Below are 20,461 nucleotides of genomic sequence, written 5' to 3'. Positions count from 1 at the left end.
TACTGTTGACCTCAGTCTGTATGTGGTCAATCTCTCTCCATAGGGTCCTTTAAAGTGGTTCAACTGTGTCCTTTAAAATTAAACCAAATAAAATGCTCATTTAGGCATCCATTGTGAGCTGTTGCTGGAATTGTATTTTCACTCTCTCACAGGATCTGTTGGGCTAACAGGCTTGCCACTGAGTCTGTATTTATGCACATTCACAATAGCGTTGCAGTGTATAGAAATTTCCAGGTTGTAATTCTCACTGCTGTCTCTTCTCTAAGAACCCGTGTGTCTGCGCAGCTGTGAACTGAGCTTTCATGTCTTCTTCCTACTTAGACAGATGCCACGAGCTGCACAACATCCCATTCTGTCTCCCCGAGAGAGCCCGATAAACCATCTGACTGTCTCTGCAGCTTTGATTCAGATTATAAATGCTGCTGGTGGCGGACGGGTATGAGTGCACATTTAGGATTAGTCTGATTCCTTTACTCGTGAGCCCTGAAAATGTTCAAATACAAAACACGGGTTTGAAATACTGGGAGTTTTATTTAAAAGCCATCCATGTGAGCATTTCAGGGTCAAGTAATAAAGAGTTGACACAACTGACACGCGTACATCCCACCGTACGCCTTTTAAAATTCACAAGCACAGAACAATGGTGAAAAAAATATGCAGCATGCAACTTCTACTAAGTGTACAGCATCGCAGTACCAATGATCAAACACAACACATGGAGACACAGCGTAGGAAACTGTTGCTGTCTGACATACTAGTTCAATATGAAAAAAAAGAGGACAGACAGAAAGGGAAGCATGATGGTGTCCTCTGAACAGTGACAAGCAGTGAGAGAGAGAAACAGAGGAAATCTCCAGCAGTCTAAGATGGCTTCCTTGCCCGATTTCCTATTCATATTATGTGCTTAGATAAAGACGTGAAGGCAACAAGCTGTTGGATGCAGCAGATCAATAAACCACTTCTATCAATTCAAGATAATGTTGCTGCAGGAAGCCATTTGACCGCCGATGTTTTGCATTCCCGTTTTGGAAGTCCGATGCACTGCACCATGACCAAGGCATAGAGGCAGCCATTCAACCTGATAACAGTGATAACATTGGTTTTGGCACTTAGGGATTGGAGGTAAGAGAAAGAAAAAGGCAATAGGAAGTGCTGGACAGGTAAGGAGTCAGATTGGTAGAGAGAGCCTGGGGGTTTCTGTGTTCAGAAACGAGCGCGGATTCTGTCCAATGGGTCTGTCTCCCACATCTTAGGATCCCAAGCCTGGAACCAGCCAGTGAAAGTTGGAGGCTCTGCTCCCTGTTTGATGGTGGTGATGGGCAGTCCTCTGCGACCAGAAGGGTCTGAGTCCACATACTCTTTAGCTGCATGACGAGAAGTAGATAAAGGGAGGGGCAGAAAGTGACAGAGACAGAAAGTGAGAACACAGAAAACTCTAACACGATAGCTTTGCACTCTTGGATTGAAACAAAACATTGACATATGACCACCTTGCCGCTCATATGTCACACATGTGAAAACATCTGGCCAGCTGCGCATCCAACAGACATGGAGCAATATTATCATTCATTATTATCATTATCATATCATTCACTGGAGCTGTGTTTCTTCTCCTGGGGGAAATGTCTGGCTCTTTAGCTGCTAAACGCTGCAGTTTGTTCTCCAAACCAGTCATTAACTTGGTGCTGGTCGGGTAGCGTTACTAGTGCAGAGAGGGTTTTTAGTTGTTGCCTGCCACAACTAAAAGGAGGTTGATGAGAGTGAATCCTCGCTGCAGAGTTGCAGACCTTAAAACCAAAAGAATAAGCCCAAAGAGGCTAAAAAGCTCCGGAGAGCTGAGGGGAACGGCAGAGTTGGGTGATCACTTTCTATGAGTTTGCCACTGTGAGCGACACATTTCACACAACGTACAATACTGACTAGCACAGCTTAATGCGCACATTACTGCCACTGTCTGCACTGCAGGCATTAAATATAATGCTTTTTTTCCCGAATTTTCCCTCATTCATAGAGTTTTATGTCTGTGTTGGCTCTACATGGCTAACATTGTCTAAGTTTCAAAACTTGAGGAGGACACCTGGAAAAATATACCAAGCAAGACATAAACTCAGGTCACAAAATGCTCTGAAAGCCTCATTCAAGATTAATAAACATACAACAGCATATAACATAATTGAATTCAGATGCCTGCTCTCCTGGTCTGACAGACCCACGCTAACATAATATATTATAGCACTTCACTACTATTTTGAAAATACTTGTAATAATGTGATCTTTAATGATTTAAAATCATATTTACCTTATTGCAGAAATACATTTTTACAGTAAAGTGAATTTGTGAATGAGGGCTTTGGAACTGACAGCTTATTGTCATGCTGCTTAGGATGCAGGACACATTTGAAATCTTTTACTTTAATTAAACCCAACAGCTATGACTCTATGGTGCTTCCTGGCAGCAAGTATTTGATGGAAGACAGAATGATCTGAGTGGTACATTTGTTTATTCCTGACGGGTTTTTGTGCAACAAACCTATTTTGGGAGCTCCATTCCTTTCCTCTGCATTAGCATCATTGCCGACCCAAAGGAAGATCTACAGGGAAGAGAACCACACTCAGTCGCTGCAGTCGTCTCCAGTTATGCAGAGTTTTAGGAGTATGTATGCTCATCTTACCTGATCTCCAGTATCCAGGAGCATGACATCATCAGTGGCCAGGTCTGACTGAGTGAAGTCTCCTGGTACTTCTTCAACCTAAGAGACAGTGCAGAAGAAAACTGGTCTGTTTAAAGAACTGTTTAAAAAAATGTTCCACATCTGCAGCATGTAAGTGACTCACGGTAAGTCTTCCAGTTTTGTTGGAGCAGCCAAACAGACGTGGGGAAGTGACCACGTTCTGCAGACTCTTGGAGCTCTGGTACTCCTTCTTGCCACCGAGAGCAGACCAGAAATCAGCTGAGAGGTTGAAGAAAATACAACAGCCATCAGCTCCAGGCAGCTTGTCCCATTTTTGGTGCTTTGGTTGTGTAAACAGGAAGTGAATCACGTCCTCCGCTAAGAATGATGCAGCCGCTCTTTGGGCCAGTCATCAACAACATGCATCATCTTTTCAAGTTTAATCAAAACCGGACCAGAAATGCAGCAGTTATGTCTCATCAGACCAAACTTGTTGGAAAAGCTTGAGTTGGGTAGCAAGACACAGCATGCAGTAATTAGACCTGTCAGGGCCTTTCATCTTAAAGTCTAGTACCTCTATCAGGACAATCAGTGGAAATTCTTTAAAACAAGAAACAGACTTTTCTAAGCCAATAATTTGTTCTTTCTCTTGTTGTATTGCATACATTACATTGGTCATCAGAGGACACCCACCTGGTTCCTTGCCCTCTGACACCTGGCTGGCACTGCCACCCAGGAAGCTTGTCACATGCTTGGCAGCCCCCATCTCCTCATCACTGGCACCCACGCCCCGCCAGACAAACAAGGCGCTCGGGGATTTCAGCACAAACACGTCGTTGGTGTTCAGATTGGAAGCAGAGGCTTCGACCTGAGGAAACACGTGCGGACAGGTGAGAGGGGGAAATCTGTCCCGTGCGTTGTGTGATAACAACACCCGGCCATGTGCTGGCAGACAGCTCACCTCCACGGCACGGGTAGCCTGGGACGAGCTCTGCCTGATGTGGAAGAGGCGAGTGCTGCCGGCCTGCGACTGTCCACCTTTGCGTGACGTCCCTCCGCTGTGAATGATCATGGGTTTGCCCTGGAACAGGCTCATCAGGTGTGGAGGCTCCTGGCCCTGCGTCACTCTCACCTATGGAAGAAATTATTAAAAAACTTCACCGTGAAGGTTCCTGGCTTTTATAACTATTCTAATTTCGCCTATAAGTAAGAAAAAAATATTAACATCTGCATTTAACTAATGTAGCAATTGAGTGTTTGGACTGAATCCTGATTGATTATCTAATTGATTTTCATACAGTACCATACAGAACTGGACAGAAACCAGTGGAATCAGAGAAAAAGTACATCTGAATGCTACCTGTGATTTAAATTACATGTAATTTGTAGCAAATTGGCTGCAACATACAGAACCAGCTGTATAGTATTTTAAGGAAAAGAGCATAAAATAAGACGCAAGCTTATGAAGCTGTTTGATGTCATCATTATTGGTGAGGGTTTGTTTTGGGATAGAGAATGTCAACAATTAAATACATTTGAATAAAAAAATATTCATAATGAAATGATCTCTTAAGTCATCGATCCAGTTTTGAGTTTAAACTTCACATTTATGAACGGGATGTTGTAAATCCTGAAGTATGTGTGGTATGTGGTGTGTAGTGTCAAACATTACAGTGACACTGCCCTCTGCTGGATGTCTGAGGTCGGTTGTGTTTCATGGCAGAGGAGTGAAGCTATTGTTGAGATTTTTGGTCTTGATCAGCAGTGCTTAATCCTCTGTGATAATTGGGGTTAATAGATTTGAGAAGCTGGACCTTCATGAGCACTAAAAGAGCAGCTTCACTTTGTTTTCCTGCAGCGCTGATATCATGAGGTAGCCACAGATGATGCTCTTCTGTCTCTGAGAGCTACTAAACTCATTTATAGCACCTAAGAAAACAACTTTACGTACAAAGTTTAAGGAGATAATTAATAAGATGGTGAACAAATTATGTTGTGCAAAACTTTCAAGTTAGTTCTCAGTTTTGACACCTTAGCTGCAGCTTCTTACTTAACTTCCACATTCCTCTTCTCAACTTTGTCTATTTATGTCAGCTACGAGGAACAATAACTAATCACATTATTACTACTAATTGCATTATATGCCAGATGCTGCAGAAATAAAAACAGAATGCAATCATTTGCAAACAAACTGTTGTATTATTCCTTTAATCCTCCCCAGTCACAGCCGAGTGTGATGTTTATTTTGTCAGATGTTGGGGATTACTAACTGACTGTGCACAATCTGAGCTTGTCTTTATACGTGATGTAGAGGTGAGCAGTGTCGAGCTCTAACCTGAACCGGGGATCCTCCCATTGAGTCATCGAGCTTCACCGTGAGGAACGCAGAGGCTGCCAGCTCATCCTGTGTGCACTTCAGGCCCTGCCTGACACAGCAACACACACACACAGTCTGAATGTCATTTGCTGGTGTGGATGTGGTTTTAGACTGGGTGTGGTCACATGCTCTACCATAAGATTTAATCCATGCTGTATTACAGAAATTACACTGTCCATATGTACACGTTTGTATGGATCTTCCTTTCTACCCACCAGGTGTATATGATGTGCTGCTCGCGGCCTCCCTGTCTGTAGCTGTAGAGGATGAGGTAACAGTCTCCACCATAGAAGTGACCATAGGAGGAGGGATCCACAGCCACCTTTTCACCATTCTCAACACGCCAAATCTGCAGGCCACACCACAACCTGTTTTGCCCAACTATATGACATTGTTGTATCGTTCTATTTTGAAAAACCTTTAGCGCGCTCTTACCTGGACCTTGCCTTTGCCATCATCCACCATGCCATGCTGGGCTGCCATGGCCCTGTTGGTGTGCAGGGTGGAGGCATCGAAGGGCACCTGCTCCACTTTGGCTATGCGGCCGATGGTGTAGGCCTTACTGGGGCCTGTAGTCTGGTCTTTGTCTCTCCAGTCACAGAAGAACTGCTTAAACAGAGTCGTCTCACCTCCGGCAGGAAGCACTTGGATCTGGGAGGGACAAGAGTCAGGGAGGGATTTAGCTTGTGTTTAATTACCAGCATCTTTTTGCCAACAGAGGAAAAGTGTGCACTAATTATGTGGAAACAAGATGCTGCAAGACTTTTCTGTCAGACTTTTTGTCCACATGTCAGTTTTACCTGTGTCTTACTGGAGTAGCCCTTGTCTTTGATGAACTGCTGACCTGCTGACATGGCTGCTTTACGCTCTGACATGTTGGCTTTGGGACCTGGTTGGAGTTGGATTGGACATGACATGAAATTCTCAAAAACAAGGTGCACTTTGACTCTTATGTTACATAATAAACTACCTCATAGAGATTAAAGCACAGAGGTTGGTGAAGGCAGGTATGCTGTGGGATTATTAGCTCCCATAGAAGATGTTTCATTGAATTCATTCCATGACACCTCCAGGAGGCTCAAAAAGGCATGTCAACTGATGTGTATAAATTTATGCAAAAGTGGAATTTAAAAAACAAATCAAAGTCTGCGACGCTGTCAGCACCTTTCCAAACAAAGATGTTCCTGTCCACGCCGTTGTCCAGGATGTAGCACTCCTCGGGAGACAGCATGGCCTGTTTGAAGGGACTGGATGGAGCCACGCTGGTCACCTTCATCGAACCACTTGCATCAGAGATCTACAAAGCAAAGGGACAGCATCGGCTACCAGCTCTGTTCGCGAAGTGTGAAGTCCAGTGAGGATGTGTTTCTTCAAACATCTTGATGTGTTACAATAATCACACTTCCTTTTTTGGGTACTTTTTTTTTAAGGTCCTGTTTTGTAATTGGAGGATTATTTTATATACGGTCTTCACACCTGAATATAAATATATACATATATATTCTTTATACTGCGTCATGAGCAACTGTGATCTAATTTATAAGTGAAAATATACATTTAGTCAATTGTCAGTTCCATTGCTCACCATGTAGAGGGCACCCTTCTTCCTGTTGGAGCTGTCCACCTTGTCATCATCCGGAGTGCTCGGGGCGATGGCGGATTTTGGTCCCAGAGCCTAAACAACCAGAGGAATAAATCATTGTGCCCTTCTTTATGTTGCACGTATCACTTCTACTTACTTTCCTACTCAAAGTTACAGTTGTGATTTTTGTACTCAGATAAAGACACAAGAGCTTCGTAGTGGTTTGTTTTGTGTTTTATGTTGTGCATGTATTTATGTATGACTTTTCTCACATTAAAAAAGACCTTGATGAATTTCAAATACATAGTGTAAAGCTCCTCTTGCCCTCATTAGGCCTCTCTGGAGCTTGGCCTCCTCTCTGGTTGTAAAGGAAGTGTTTACAATGCCGCCTTGGCACAGAGTTGGCACATGAGCAGCACATTACAAAGGACAGCATTGTGTCCACTCTTTCCCACGCTGACTGACCCACCGGCCGTGAAATGCATCAATAACATTTACGGCTTACGCTCACAAGTGATCACCTCTGGGGTGAAAACTTCAGTGCGCGGCGGAGATTCACCAGGAGAGGGAATGACAACGAGCAACGTGTTTGCATGTGTGCGTCACCTCTATGACTGCTGCCGGCTCTTCCCCTTCCTCCACTATGTGCAGTTTGGCTCTGCCGTTTCGCTCATCGTCTCTGATGCGGATGGCGAGCTCAGAGGCCTTCAGCCTCTCAAAACGGTTGCACTCGCTGCCACACCATTGATAGATGTCCTGCGGGAGGGGGAAAGACAGGAAATGCACTTTAAAGCTGTAAAACGTAAGATATCAGTCGTGTTTGATATGGTGACAGTCGTGGTCACTGGTGGTAACAGTAAGTGCTGCTTAAGCGTAGTACATGAGCTGTGTTGTTAATAATATGACGGACAAAGTATTAGTAATATATACAGTATATGGGATAGTCACCAAGCTACATACACACACACACACACACTAAAGCAGCTCACCTTGCCCAAGTCAACAATGAAGCAGTCTCCCTTGTTGAAGCAGGACCAGGCCATGTCCACCTCTGTGGCTCTGATAGCCCTCCGACCCTTGATATGCAGCAGGCGCTTCACGTTCATGTCATTGGTCACCACATGCTGAAAACCTGAGGCCACGCCCCCTTTCTGTGACAAAAACAATAATAACTCAAGTGAGGTTACATTCAGGAAAATCTGTCCACAAATCTCAGTCACACACACAGAGTCTGAGGCAGGATGTGCGGAGTCATGAATCCATGAGACACGGGGCTCAACACTTGCTGCACAGCGAGGGTGAAATGAGTTTTACACAAAAACATAAAAGCTCAAAGGACAAAAGGCTGTCAATGAGATTAACGTGTGCTATAAATCACAGCTAACAAATCCAAAAAAAAATCAAGAAATCAAATGGGGGGAAAATGAAACTAACATGATGCCTGCTTCAGGAGAGGAGGATCATGTCTGTTCTGTGGAACAGTGGCGTACCTGGGAGGCAGGATTGTCTCGCAATGTGCCGTCCTCGGTGAAGCCATTAAACAAAACAGGTATTTACAAGACATGCAAATGAAACACATGTTGTGCTGGAGAAAAAAACACAGTGTGTTTCGATGGGCTTCTCAACATGCAGAAACTAAAGCTGAGATCATCTCTAGTCATTTCATGTGAAGAAAAACCAAGAGGGACTTCCCTCATCTTAAAATGTCCACTGAGGGCTTAGCATTTACCCACAATGGCACAGCCTTGTTAGCATCTGGAGGAGTGGCTATTTAGGCCTCAAAATGGAAACCACATTCATGCCGTTCATCTTTGTGCCTTTCTCTAGAGAGAGGCAGTAAAACTTTCCATGGCAACAATGCAGGCTCTGTTTGTTCTAATGGAAGGATTGTGTCCTAACAGTGGAGTTACCAAAACTATGAAGAGATAATGAGGTTTCGCTCTGTCTCTGGCTCTTTTCCAGAAGAACACTGTGGAAGCATGCGTGTGTGAGAGAGAGAGCTGTGTTTCTGCACATGTGCAGAGCAAAGTTTCCACCCTCCAACTCTGCAAAATAAGTAAACAAGACTAATTACATCCAACTAAAGCCAGAAGGGGGTTTGGATGCTTTTCATGGCAATAAGAAACAGATGGCTGGTAAAAAAGCCTAACTCGAGTCTTTCAAAATGTCCTCCTTTTAACAGGGTGGTTGCCTCGGCTGCAGCCAGTCGCTCAGACACACCCTGGGATGTGTTGTGGGGAGTGTAGTGATTCCTCTGAACTTCAGACTCATCAGCTTAACTGCATGGCAAAGTTCATGGGATGCTGGCAATCATTAAACCCTGCAGATATATTTAGGTCAAAGAAAGTTCTGAGCCAGATTTTTTACATTTTGTGTCACCATAACGTTGACTGTTCACGCTGTAAGAAATACGCTGTAACCTCGTCACTGCTCACTTTGTATTTTATAGTGTGTATTCTTGAACCGCAGAATGAAAACACAATAGAAACGCTGCTTTAAAGTTTACTTATTCATGTAATCATTAATTTAGAGCAATAGTCCCAAATCCCAAAATACACAAAGATGTGAACTGGCGACCACTCGCTCAACATGCTAATGTTGACCATGTTCTCCACCTTACTTCAGTGTTTTGTTTGTATGCTAACACTTGCTAAACAGCACTGCTCACAGAGCACCGCTGAGGCTGATGGGAATCACACACTGTGTGTGCAGGGATGTGGTCATGTGACAAAGCGTTGGACAGATTTCAAATCTGATGTGATGCTGGCACAAGATGAAACGTTAAGGGATCACCAAACCAACCCCCAGAGTGGCAGTGGTGGAAAGTAACTAAATACATTTATTCAAGTACTGTTCTTAAGTATAACTTGTACTTGTACTTTACTTGAGTATTTCCACTGTCTGCTACTTTATACCTCTACTACTGTACTGTTTACTCCACTATGTTCATTTGACAACTTTAGTAACTACTTACTTTGCAGATTTAGTTTAAACATACAAAACATATTCAACAAATACATTTTTATGCAATATTACAGATTATGCTAAAACTTTGATCCCGAATATACAGGACATTATTCTGAATACCTATACCTTTAAGTATATTGTTGTATTTTAACTGAAGCAAAAATTCATATGTATGACTTTTATTTGTAACAGAATATTTCTACACTGTGGAAGATTATTTAAGTAGTTGTTCCACTTCTGCAGGTTGGGATCCAGAGTATTTTCATTCAGATAGTGGCACCACCTGTCCGAAGTTGTCTCTGCTGCACAGTGAAGCTCACCTGGTACTTGATTCCTGACTTGAAGTACCCCAGAAAGGTGTTGGATTCGTTGTTCTGCACCTCCCTGTACTGCACCGGCCCACCGCCCAGGAAGTCATCCAGCTGTGTGGCAAAGATGGCCGCCGCTCCACACTCATCCTGGGAACACTCATCTCCTGCAGGAAAGAGATTTTAGTGGTCAAACTGTCTTTTTCCCCACTTCTTTTCATACTCGGATTGCATCACGTCGACGCTCGTGAAGTTATTTTACATTAGCAGAGCAAATGAAGCACTCGAGTTTCCACAGTGACCTTATGGGACCTCTGAGTCAGGACCGGAGGCTTTGAATCACATAAACCACATCTGCAGCAGAGGCGTTTTGTATCCTGCCATTACCGTCAGATGGCACACAACATGGATGAAACTGTGGAATAGTTTTACATGACGAACATCGACCCCAGACGCAGGGATTAATTATGTCCTCATGTTATTTCTACTTCAACATCTTACAGACGCTTGCAGTGGCTGCAGAGAAGTAAAACAAGTATCCGTGTGCTGGCAGTGCAGGGAAGTTGGCTGGGAACACTGCAAACATGCAGGGACTGGTGCCTCTCTTGTGGCCTACAGAGGTATTCCATATGTGAGTCATGCAGCGGTTTCTTTTGGGTCTCTGTTTTGGTTATGTAACTGAAAATTTACTGAGCATTGGAGGACTTTGCCTTCGGTTTAGGATTTAAAGCAGTTTAAGTTGTGTGTCACTGTTTGCTCTGCACAGGCCTGATCTGAGCCCCCAGTGAGCAGACAGAACTGTGTGGCGGAGAAGAATTTCACAGAGGATGTTTCAGCACTGAGACCAGAGATCACAGCTATGGTGTAAAACAATCACTAGAGGAAGTTTTAATCGCTCTGTTAGTTAGTTTGTTTGCTCACATCAGTGTCACAGTGCATGGATGTTCAGCCTTGTGCCATGTGCAGTATGTGCATCGGTTTTGGGGGGAAGTTACTTTTATTTTTACTGTTAATATTTTACATTGGTTGTAACCGACTTCAGTAAGGAACTGATTACAATACTGTACTTATACCCACTTCAACATCTGATGCTTTATTGTCATTTAACAATAGGGATTTGTTTTTGGTGAGCTCATATGATGGAAAAGCTGAAACTCCAAGATCAGAAAAACCCACACCAAATAAAACAAGTGGTGAAACCCTAAAACTGTGAAGCCTTTCATAAAATAACAAAATAATGGGAAAAACAAGCGATAGCATTTAGGGAACAAGCTGCAGTACAATAGCTTCTGCTACCAAAGGTGCTGTTGATTATCTCTCAGAAATGAAATGCAATACTGTTCCTGGCAGCATCCCTTTTCTAGGGCATGATGAACAGGAAGCTAGCTACTTCTAGCACCATGTAGTTCAGATAAAAACAGGATTTTTAACATGTTGCACTGAGGTGAACAGTAAATATTTAGTCAATATGTCTCACCCAGCCACATGTGTATGTTGTATGAAGGGGCTGAGGTGGTGAAGAGCAGCAGGTAGGCGTCCCCAGTATAGAAGCTGCCATGCAGGGCCTTAGGAACCGGCTTCAAGTCCAAGTTCTCGATGCGCCACACCTGCAGCCCCGGCTGCTTTCCTGCACCCACGAACTCCTTATGGGAAACCATGATGGCTCTGAGAGAAAGACAGAGCCGAAGAAAGAAGGAGGAAAAAAAGCAAATGTGGAGATGCAGGAGGCCAGAGGGAGACAGGAGAAAGACAGGGAGTGATTTTAATATCCTTTGCCTTGCAAAACTGTGCTGCAAATGGAATTATAAGCTCTGACCCCAGCTAAGGACTCTGCGAACAATGGAGAGAATACACCAACATCAAATGCGGAAGCTACGTTTTAGTATCAACATGTGTGTTTCCTGAACACCTTGCTCTTGTAGAGTTGTGGGTAACAGTGCACTAACCCACAGTGGATATAAATACATGTGTTATCGTTACAAGAGGCCTCCCACCATATATGGCTTTCTGTTAAGACTAACCAGACAAACTAGTTCTTAAAGCCATAATTATTCACCTGTTTGTGCTGCTGTCACATCTGATTTTCTTCCAGTTATCGTATCTGACATGTACGGCCCTGAAGTTTTGACATAATTTTTTAAATGCTCTTTTATAGGTTGGGAAAATTTATCTTCACGGGCCAGTAGAACCTCTCATGACAAAGCCTAAAACAAGGCTGATTTTCAGCAACATTTCTTGAAGTCCAGCAGAAACTGCTGAGTGTCAGCAGAGAGAAAAAGCTTCTCATGATATATTCATTTCTGAAAATAAAGCCTATAAAACCCTCAACATCGCCTGAAACACAGTGTGTTTGTAACTGAAACCAGATTGAAGGGGGAACTTTGAATCATTATCAGCACACACACAGCATGATGTGTACGACCCAGTTTTAACTCACACACTTTATGTCTTTATTGCTGATATGGAGTGAAAACAAAACTTGCTGTGACTGTATGACTACCACATGATCTTGACTGCAGGTTGCTTCAATAAATCAGTTTTTCTGAACTAACTGTGGCAGTTAGAAGCATTCTTTGAATGAACCTTGTCTCATGATGAGAGCCAACGTTTGCACCACTAAAATTGAGAGATTATGCAGATTTATGTTTGCCACGATTACACAAGGGCCAGATTACAAGTCGGTGTGGGAGCAGGATTATTGCTGCAGCGAGCCTGACGTCGACTGCGATGACACAAGATCTGGCAATGTCCACTTCCTCGCTTCCTGCCACAGCTTTAAGTCCATACAGCCTGCGACCAACACGCCCTGCCCCTGCTCGGCGTATTGTGTGCAGCCACACCAGCCAGGCGCAATCCAAACAATCACACATCATCAATGCCAGCACCTGAAGGAGTCACATCATTGTGGGGTTTGTTCAGCTGTTAAATGAGTGGCCTGCAGCTCAGGTTTCACCACAGAGAAAAAACACAGTGAGTGAGTGAGTGAGTGAGTGGACTTCCTGTAAAACAGGCTGACCAATAACTGCTGCATCATGGATAAATCTTCACATCACTTAAGATAATGGACAGTCTGGAGCCAGACATACTGCTAATACCACTGCTGTGACATAATGCTGCACGTCTGTGGGGATAAATGCAGAGATGTGCAGCTGGAGAGCATCTCTGACCTGCAGCCTCCACCAGCTCTGCAGGCTGATTGGATGTTTCTCCTATTCATTTATTTAAATGAGGATCTGTGAAGACCAACACGCACACAGAGAGAAGCCAGGATTCATCCACGTCTGTCTCACATTGAGTAATATTTACACCCACCCGCCAACTCCATCTTTTTTTTTCTTCTTTTTTTCAGTATTACATAACATCCAAACTACTACTTCCTGCACTTCTAACGCAGGTTTTTGCGCTCCGTTTCATTCACAAGAGATCAACAGAAAACAAGAGGACTTTCCCCATAACAAACAATGCATTAGCCCGTGTTTGCACAACCCATCGAAACGTTTTTGGTTCCTGTGTTTTCGTCCCTCTCGCTGGCTGCTGTGACTCATGAGAGAGAAATGAGCGGAGACTTTCCACATCTGGAAATCCAGTCGCTTCAAACTTTACAATCGTGCGCGTAGACACGCAAAAAACACAGCGACAGGCAAGTCAGTTCAAGCCTGACTTTTTAGCCTTTTTAATTTAAAGAAAGAAAGAAAGAGAGGCTTGTCAGATAAATCAGAGTCCCGACAGTCACAGAGTGTGCGCGCATGTGTGGTGAAAGAAGTGAACTCACAGTTTGCAAGATGAATCGCACAGGAGAGAGGAGCGGAGGCGCTGACGGAGGCTGGAGATGTGGGAGTGGGCTGAGAGCGGAGCGGGTTTGTGCTTTAATGTGTAGTAGAGGGGGAGGAGGAGGAGGAGGAGGGAGTGTTCAGGCTGGCAGCGGGTCTGGCTGTGCAGGACGGAGCGCGCTGATTGGTCGACAGGAGCAGCAGAGGTGAGAGATGCTTCTGTCATCCCGCCTGTCAGATCATGCACTCAGAAGATGCGTCTAGGATCGCTGGGTTTTTAGAGGTTTCCCTCACTGTGTTCACACTGACAGGGACAAAGTTCGTCAAGTCATGAAGTCTTCACGGAGCAGCAGTTGAATCAACAGCCTGTCTGTTTGTCTTTTGGCTCAAAGCAGTGGTGTGACTGCAGAAAAAAAAAACAGCGAGGAAAAGGTGCCGCCCTTTGATTTCCTGGAATACAGAGCCAACAGGATTAAAAAAATAAATAAAGGAAACAGTGGCACTGCACAGAAAGCTGACTGGTTTAGTCAAGATTTCAAGATTCATAAAGCCTCTTCAGCTTCAAAAGCCTTCCCCACAGACCGCAGACCACTAATATCTCTAATTGCTGTCTCATTACACTCACACACCAAACACATGATTTGATGAAGCAGTGCCCTGCACTGAACGTGCTGCACCACAAAGACCAGTTCAAACCTGAAGGCATACGCACACGGGTCACACCCAGCCTCCGCCTGCTCTAACCTTTCCCTCTCTCTGTGGACGCTCTGTTCACTCGAGCGAGGACACATTCATGTCACAGGGGGTGGTGAGCGACACGGCTGCTCGTGGAGACACGTTAAGCATACAAGGATGACGACGTGTGTGTGTGTGGGTGTGTGGGTGGACACATCCTGCACAGACACAACCGTGTGCAGGCAGGAGCATCCAGATAAAGTCACTAAACATCTGGGTTCTTCATCTGAGCAGGGGCCTTCATGTTACACTTGAATGTAGGATGTCTCGAGAGTTGGGCCCACAGGGAACGGGTGGCTCTTCCCCTCTGCTCTGTTTTCAGTCCTACAGCTGCACACCTCTGCTGTAATCTGAGGCGGTGAGCTGCAGAGTGTGATGTGATGCTGCGGCACAGGAGAGACAAGAGCAGCTTCTCGACACTCTGCTGGGAGCTCTGATGAAAGAGTTTGTACATTTTGAAAAAGGAAAAGAAGAGGAAGCGAGTTGGGCTGATAGACTGTTCTCTCAAGCCATTTCGTCACCACAGTTTTGCGCAACAGCTGTAGAAGTAAACCACCGAAAAGTTGTTATCGAGATGTGCGCACTTTCGTTTTGTCCAGAATGCAGCAGAACACACTGGGGCTGCTTCTATACATCAGTGTAAAGGTCCCAACAGCTGGCCATCAAGGGATCACACATCACAACCAGAAACATGTGACCTTTGTGTTGATGTGTGTGAGTGTGTGTGTGCCATAGAAACCTCAGATATTCAAATAAGATCTGACTGAAGGATCAAATGGGTCTGTACAAAGAGGAAGCATCTGTGCCCGCTGCCTGTCTGGTTTCTATAGATCCTCAAAGCTCGCCGTCGACTCTTCGGACTGGTTTTAGAGCAGGTTTCTTTTCCTCCATCCATCACCGCATGTAAATAAGTTAGTTTGTTAATAAAAGCAGATCTAATTTAGTCTCTTTCACAGGTAGGAGGGCTGCACCATCACACTCAGCTCAGTTGCTTCTCTGTGGGCCAGCTGGGGGTCTTATCATCAAACAGGATGCGACATGAAGGCTGTGTGGCTCGGTGCCGGAGCCCCATTGTGCCAAACAACTGACAGCTGACTGATGCACATCCTCAGTGACAATACAGCCAACCCAGAATGGATTAGGCTCTTTGAAACAGAGGCTTACACCCCAAGGACGATGCGAGTTCACTGAGGCAAATGAAGCGGAGATGTTCCTCCACTTTTCCAGTGAATTATCAGGATGTCGAGTAAAACGTGAAAGAGTTGTGTTTTTGCTGCTACTCTCCAGCGTGTCTGTGTGTTTATAACAAACTCATTGGAACAGCTGGACATCTTGGGAAACGCGCAAACTCAAATAGATATATATGTATAGAAGTACATATTATTTCAATTTAATTCTTTCTATCCTTATTTAAATATTTGTATATATGTTCTATGCGTGTTTAGCACGAAGGGACAACTTAGATTTCAGTATACAACCTGTGTTGTAAAATGACAATAAATGAACTTTGATACCCTAATAACCGAACGTCTATCAAATTTTAACATGTTGCGTTTGGGGCAGCAAAACGTCCGACGTATTCAGCTTTAAAGTTTAAACGCCAGGGCTTAATATCAAACCTCAGCACTTTTTTGTCAACCCAAATGTGTTTGAAGCACAGAAGTTTCATGTTGAACTATTTGATTTGGACAACGTCTGCTTGTTTTTAGACTACTGAAGCTCAGGCATCGCATTAGCCATATGAGAGCTAATGCAGTCCAGCAGAAATGTGGCTCCAGCAGGTTTGACCCTCACTGTTATCTTGCTACTTGTTACAGAAACATTCCACAGTAAAGACGTGATAACTGGTTTGGACACGGAGGGTCAACAAAGTCACACATGACACTGAGCACTGTGGGGGGTCAACTAACCACTGACCGCAAGCGTCAGTCGAACCAAACCAGCTCCAGGCTCCTTTGGTTGTCATAAAAATGGTAACTAGGATACCCGCTCCCGCTCATTCTGAATGAAGGTTCGCTTTGACGAGGGAAAGGTCAAAAGCAGAGAGCTGCAGCTCGGCGATTGCGGAGCTGTGGGAGGGGATAGTAATGACCTTTCATCAATGTCAGCCATTAATGGTTGTTTTGTGCTGAGTCAAACTGCACAGCCCTTCCTGGTGAAACAACACTGGGCCAGCTCCACGAAGTCCATGAAAACCTGACTGAAAGAGAGTTTGACCAGTTTTTGCTGTGGATGCTCCCATTAACCTCTGCTTCCTCTCTCGAGGAGCATTCGGCCTCCGGATTGTGAGGAATCATGAATTTTTCATTTTATCACACATGGCTGCCCTTAAAATGGAAAAAAAAAAAAACTGGCTGTGTAGCGGTGAGCGGAGCTGGTGGCACAGGTTGTTACTGTACAGTGAAAAAACAAGCACAGACTTGCTAATTTTTTTTCCACGGAGTCCCTATCAAACTCTCTGTTAGCTCTCTGGGTGTGTGGGCAGTCAGATAAGGATTGTACAGCTCCTCGGTGTAGAAAGGCATTCGTCACTTGAAGGAAGCTGTCAGGGGCATGAATGCAGATAACCTGTATTGTACATCAGTCTGACCACCGGGATAAACACATCTGAGACAGTGAAGTATTCATGTCAAACCGAAATAGATGACATTTGGCAGGAATTATTGCAGCAGATGGAGCATGATGAGTTTAGATAGTGAGCACAGAATAAACAGGATCAAACTCGATGATGTCTGAGCCTGATGTGATTCTGCTCCGTTGCATTAACCCAGCAAAGCAGCACAACCCACTGAACCAACATCCTGATGTTACAACGAGCAAACAAGGATCTTGCTGCTCTAATCATGGCATTATCACTTTATTGTACAGTGTATCACCCGCGCGGGCTCTTTAATAAACACTGCTAGTCCACGCATAATGCAGTGGTTAACTCATGTGCCAGGCAGCAAGTGAACCCCCCACAGCTCTGGTGTGTGTGCACCACTGTGGTCATAATCTACCTGGAACCACCTGCACACATGCCTAGATCTAGTTTCTAGCTTTGTGCAAACCGTGCAAACAACTTCTACATTCAAGCTCCCTCACATGAAACTGCCGGTTCTTCCAAATCAGCTGGCAGCCGGATGTCAGGGGTCTCCACTGTCGGACGACATCGCAAGATGAAAATATAACGTTCCAAATCCTGCAGTCTTCATTTTAGGCATAGAAATAGTTCAACATTTTGGGAGATATGCTAAAAGTTAGCATGCAGCTGGTGAGCGCAGTGGAGCATTCAGCAGGAGTTGGTGGAGACCAAAAAGAGAGCTAAAAGAGAGTGAGTCGCAGTGAGCGCTGGTCAGAAGTGTTGTTGGAAATATTTGCACCGTGAGTGATGGGTATGTAGAGAAACGGCGCAGTCACACACCTGTTCATTTAAATTGTTGTTTTTACACAATATACCAAGAAATAAACATAAAAAAGTGATGCATATGAGCATGTTTTGAGATTTTGTCCAGTAATATGAGACTGTTTGAGAAACAGAAAACAAATTAGTTTTGTCTACAGCCCAGTCCTCCTAATGGAGGCTGTTATTGTTGTCTGATGTTTCAGAGTCTTAATGGAAACCTGCAGCAACATAAATGAGGTTAATGTCATTCAGGAACCTGCATCATTTTAGAACTTTAAACTTGTGACTTCAAATGGCTTGTAATGTAATGTTTGGCGACCTGCCAATAAGTATGTCCGTGCACTCGGACTGAGGCCTGACCACTTAACATACTGACTGGATATTTTATGCACACATTTGAATATAAGACTCCTGTATGTGAATATGGGCTTTTTGTTTCATTAGGGAAGAGCCACTAAAGTTATGTTTGCACTCTTTTTCTACACCTCTACACATATTAATTTGAACACTTTGAACAGTTTGTGTATTTGTTGTTTTATTTTCAAATGTTCTGTGCACCAATTTGTATGGAGCAGTGCAAAGTCACTGACAATATGCTTTAAATGAGGCTGCAGAGGCGTGAGCATCTTCGCCCATCGAAGATTTTATCTCCAAGAAGGCTTAGTCAGAGCGAAACAACAACACAGCAATCGTCTGTCTGAAGTCTCATGAGCTGCTTCCAGACAGAAGTGAGAACTGCTATTTTCTTCCATAAAACTACATACACATCAATATGATGCAGACTGTTGTAGAGACACATCGCACTAAGGAAGTTGTATGAAGGAACTTGAGCTGAGCTAAATGGCACGCAATACACCGCCGATCGAACCACATCCTCTCAAGTGACGAGCTTTGTGGCATACACAAAGTCAGCAGAGGAGAAAGAGAGCAGAGAGAGGGTCCTGATACGTTACTGGACTGTAATGCTGTAGAGCTAAAGGTCCACTCATGAAAGCAGTCATTTCAGACATCCCACCCCTGCTGCATGAGAGCGTGGGACACACAGGTTGGCTTGCTGAAAGGAATGATTGCAGTCTCCAGTGGTAACACACACACACACACACAAAGAGAACACATCAGGTAACTCTTGAGGCCGGTGGTGAGGAAATGTAAATATGAACAGCCCCCCCTCGTGTGTAGGCAGGAAATCACTCAGTGACATTCACAGCATTCAGCCAGCTGAACACCAATTTCTATGATCTGCAACAAATGATTTAAAACCAGGGCTGGACTGGTGATTGGAATAACTAACCATTATTTTTGTATTTTGCTATTGTCACACATGATCTAACAAATGTTGGCAGCTCAGAGAGAGCATAGACTGAATTTGAGACAAGAAACAGACCTTAGCAACAGTGATGAGCATCATCAAAGTATCTGATTTTCCCATTATTTTCTGCTGGACCAGGATCAGCTTTTCTTTTTCCTTTCTGTGTACACATTCCTTAAAGACTAATAAATTAAAAGTAAATGGGAGCTATCATTCATGTCACATTTAGTTTTGAACACAGCAGATGTCAACAAAAAAAAGGAACAAGCTGGCATATGTGGTACAATAAAACGGTGAGATCATTTAAAAGTAGCCTGTGGCAGGTTCATAATTTAAAGTAAAAAGAAAGTTTGGTGCAAGCGTGGTGGTGCAATGCAGAGGTTGTTTTCCTTGAAGGGCACAGACACATAAAAAAACCCCCCACCCTTTCTACTTAGCAGCAAGGCTGAAAGGTGGAGATTATGTAGGAAAAAGTAAGTCAAAATACTCCACATCAAAGGACTAGTTTGGGAATGATGTTAATTTTCTGTGTTGCTGAGGGTTAGAGAAACTGGAGCCAGCAGCTTGTTAGCTTAGCTTAGCATAAAGACTGGAAACAGGGGGAAACAGCAGCCTGACTTTGTCCAAAGGCAACAAAATCCACCTCCTGCATCACACTAATTAACACACGAGATCTTGTCTATTTAATCTGTACAACAAAACAAGTGTAAAAACAATAATTTGTGGTATTATGGGGCTTATGCACAGAACTATTTCTTGGCTGGGCACAGTGACTTCCTGGAGACGTCGCCACAGAACCAGCAGACAGCTTCAGAGGTGCTGGTAGGTGGATTTTGTTGTTGTTTGTCAGCTGTTTCTGTTTCTAGTATTTACACCAAGCAGGCTTGTACCAAAATAGAGTGAATCTGCGCCTGGCTTTCATGCACTGAAGGAGAGGATGGGGATGAAGAGCGACGCAGAGCTGGTGTGTTTGCTATTGGTCAGGTAGGTGCAGTTAGCTCAGTTAGCTTGCTAAAGCATCAAGTTCTCTTCAACAACAAGTGTAATGTTCCTATGATAGTGGCCTGCATTGTATGTACAAGCAGTGAGCCGGTGAAGAGGGGCCACGTTTGAATGCTGTGTAAAACAGTAGCAGCAATTCCTGCATATACGATTAAAGGTTTCAAGCAAAACAGGTTTACTTTCTTACGTCTTCAAACCTTTGTTAACTCAAAGCCACGCTAGCGCTTAATCTGATGGGTAAATAGAGCCTAAAGGAATAAAACCCATCCTAAAACTCTGTGGAGAGCAAACATTTCTGCTGCTCTTGTTATGTAAGCCACATGAGTGTTCCAAATCCAATTTAACCAGCTTGAG

At 44.0% G+C, this 20,461-nt stretch overlaps 1 protein-coding gene across 1 annotated transcript; it reads right to left on the bottom strand.

The window, feature by feature from the left end:
- Positions 1 to 511: 511 nt before the first annotated feature.
- Positions 512 to 13,917, bottom strand: scinlb (scinderin like b). The gene is made up of 17 exons (XM_041948424.1): positions 13,679 to 13,917; positions 11,384 to 11,571; positions 9,919 to 10,073; positions 7,621 to 7,782; positions 7,238 to 7,387; positions 6,635 to 6,724; positions 6,214 to 6,346; positions 5,850 to 5,938; positions 5,485 to 5,700; positions 5,265 to 5,398; positions 5,008 to 5,098; positions 3,634 to 3,804; positions 3,366 to 3,540; positions 2,836 to 2,951; positions 2,673 to 2,750; positions 2,531 to 2,591; positions 512 to 1,364 (listed from the first exon to the last, which is right to left on the bottom strand). The coding sequence occupies exons 1-17, from the start codon at positions 13,900 to 13,902 to the stop codon at positions 1,204 to 1,206; spliced, it is 2,394 nt and encodes a 797-aa protein (XP_041804358.1). The 5' UTR covers positions 13,903 to 13,917; the 3' UTR covers positions 512 to 1,203.
- Between the last annotated feature and the right edge of the window lie 6,544 nt (positions 13,918 to 20,461).

Source organism: Chelmon rostratus, chromosome 12 (genome assembly GCF_017976325.1).
Source record: "Chelmon rostratus isolate fCheRos1 chromosome 12, fCheRos1.pri, whole genome shotgun sequence".
Lineage (NCBI taxonomy): Eukaryota > Metazoa > Chordata > Actinopteri > Chaetodontiformes > Chaetodontidae > Chelmon > Chelmon rostratus.
This window is presented reverse-complemented; position numbering and strand designations above follow the sequence as displayed.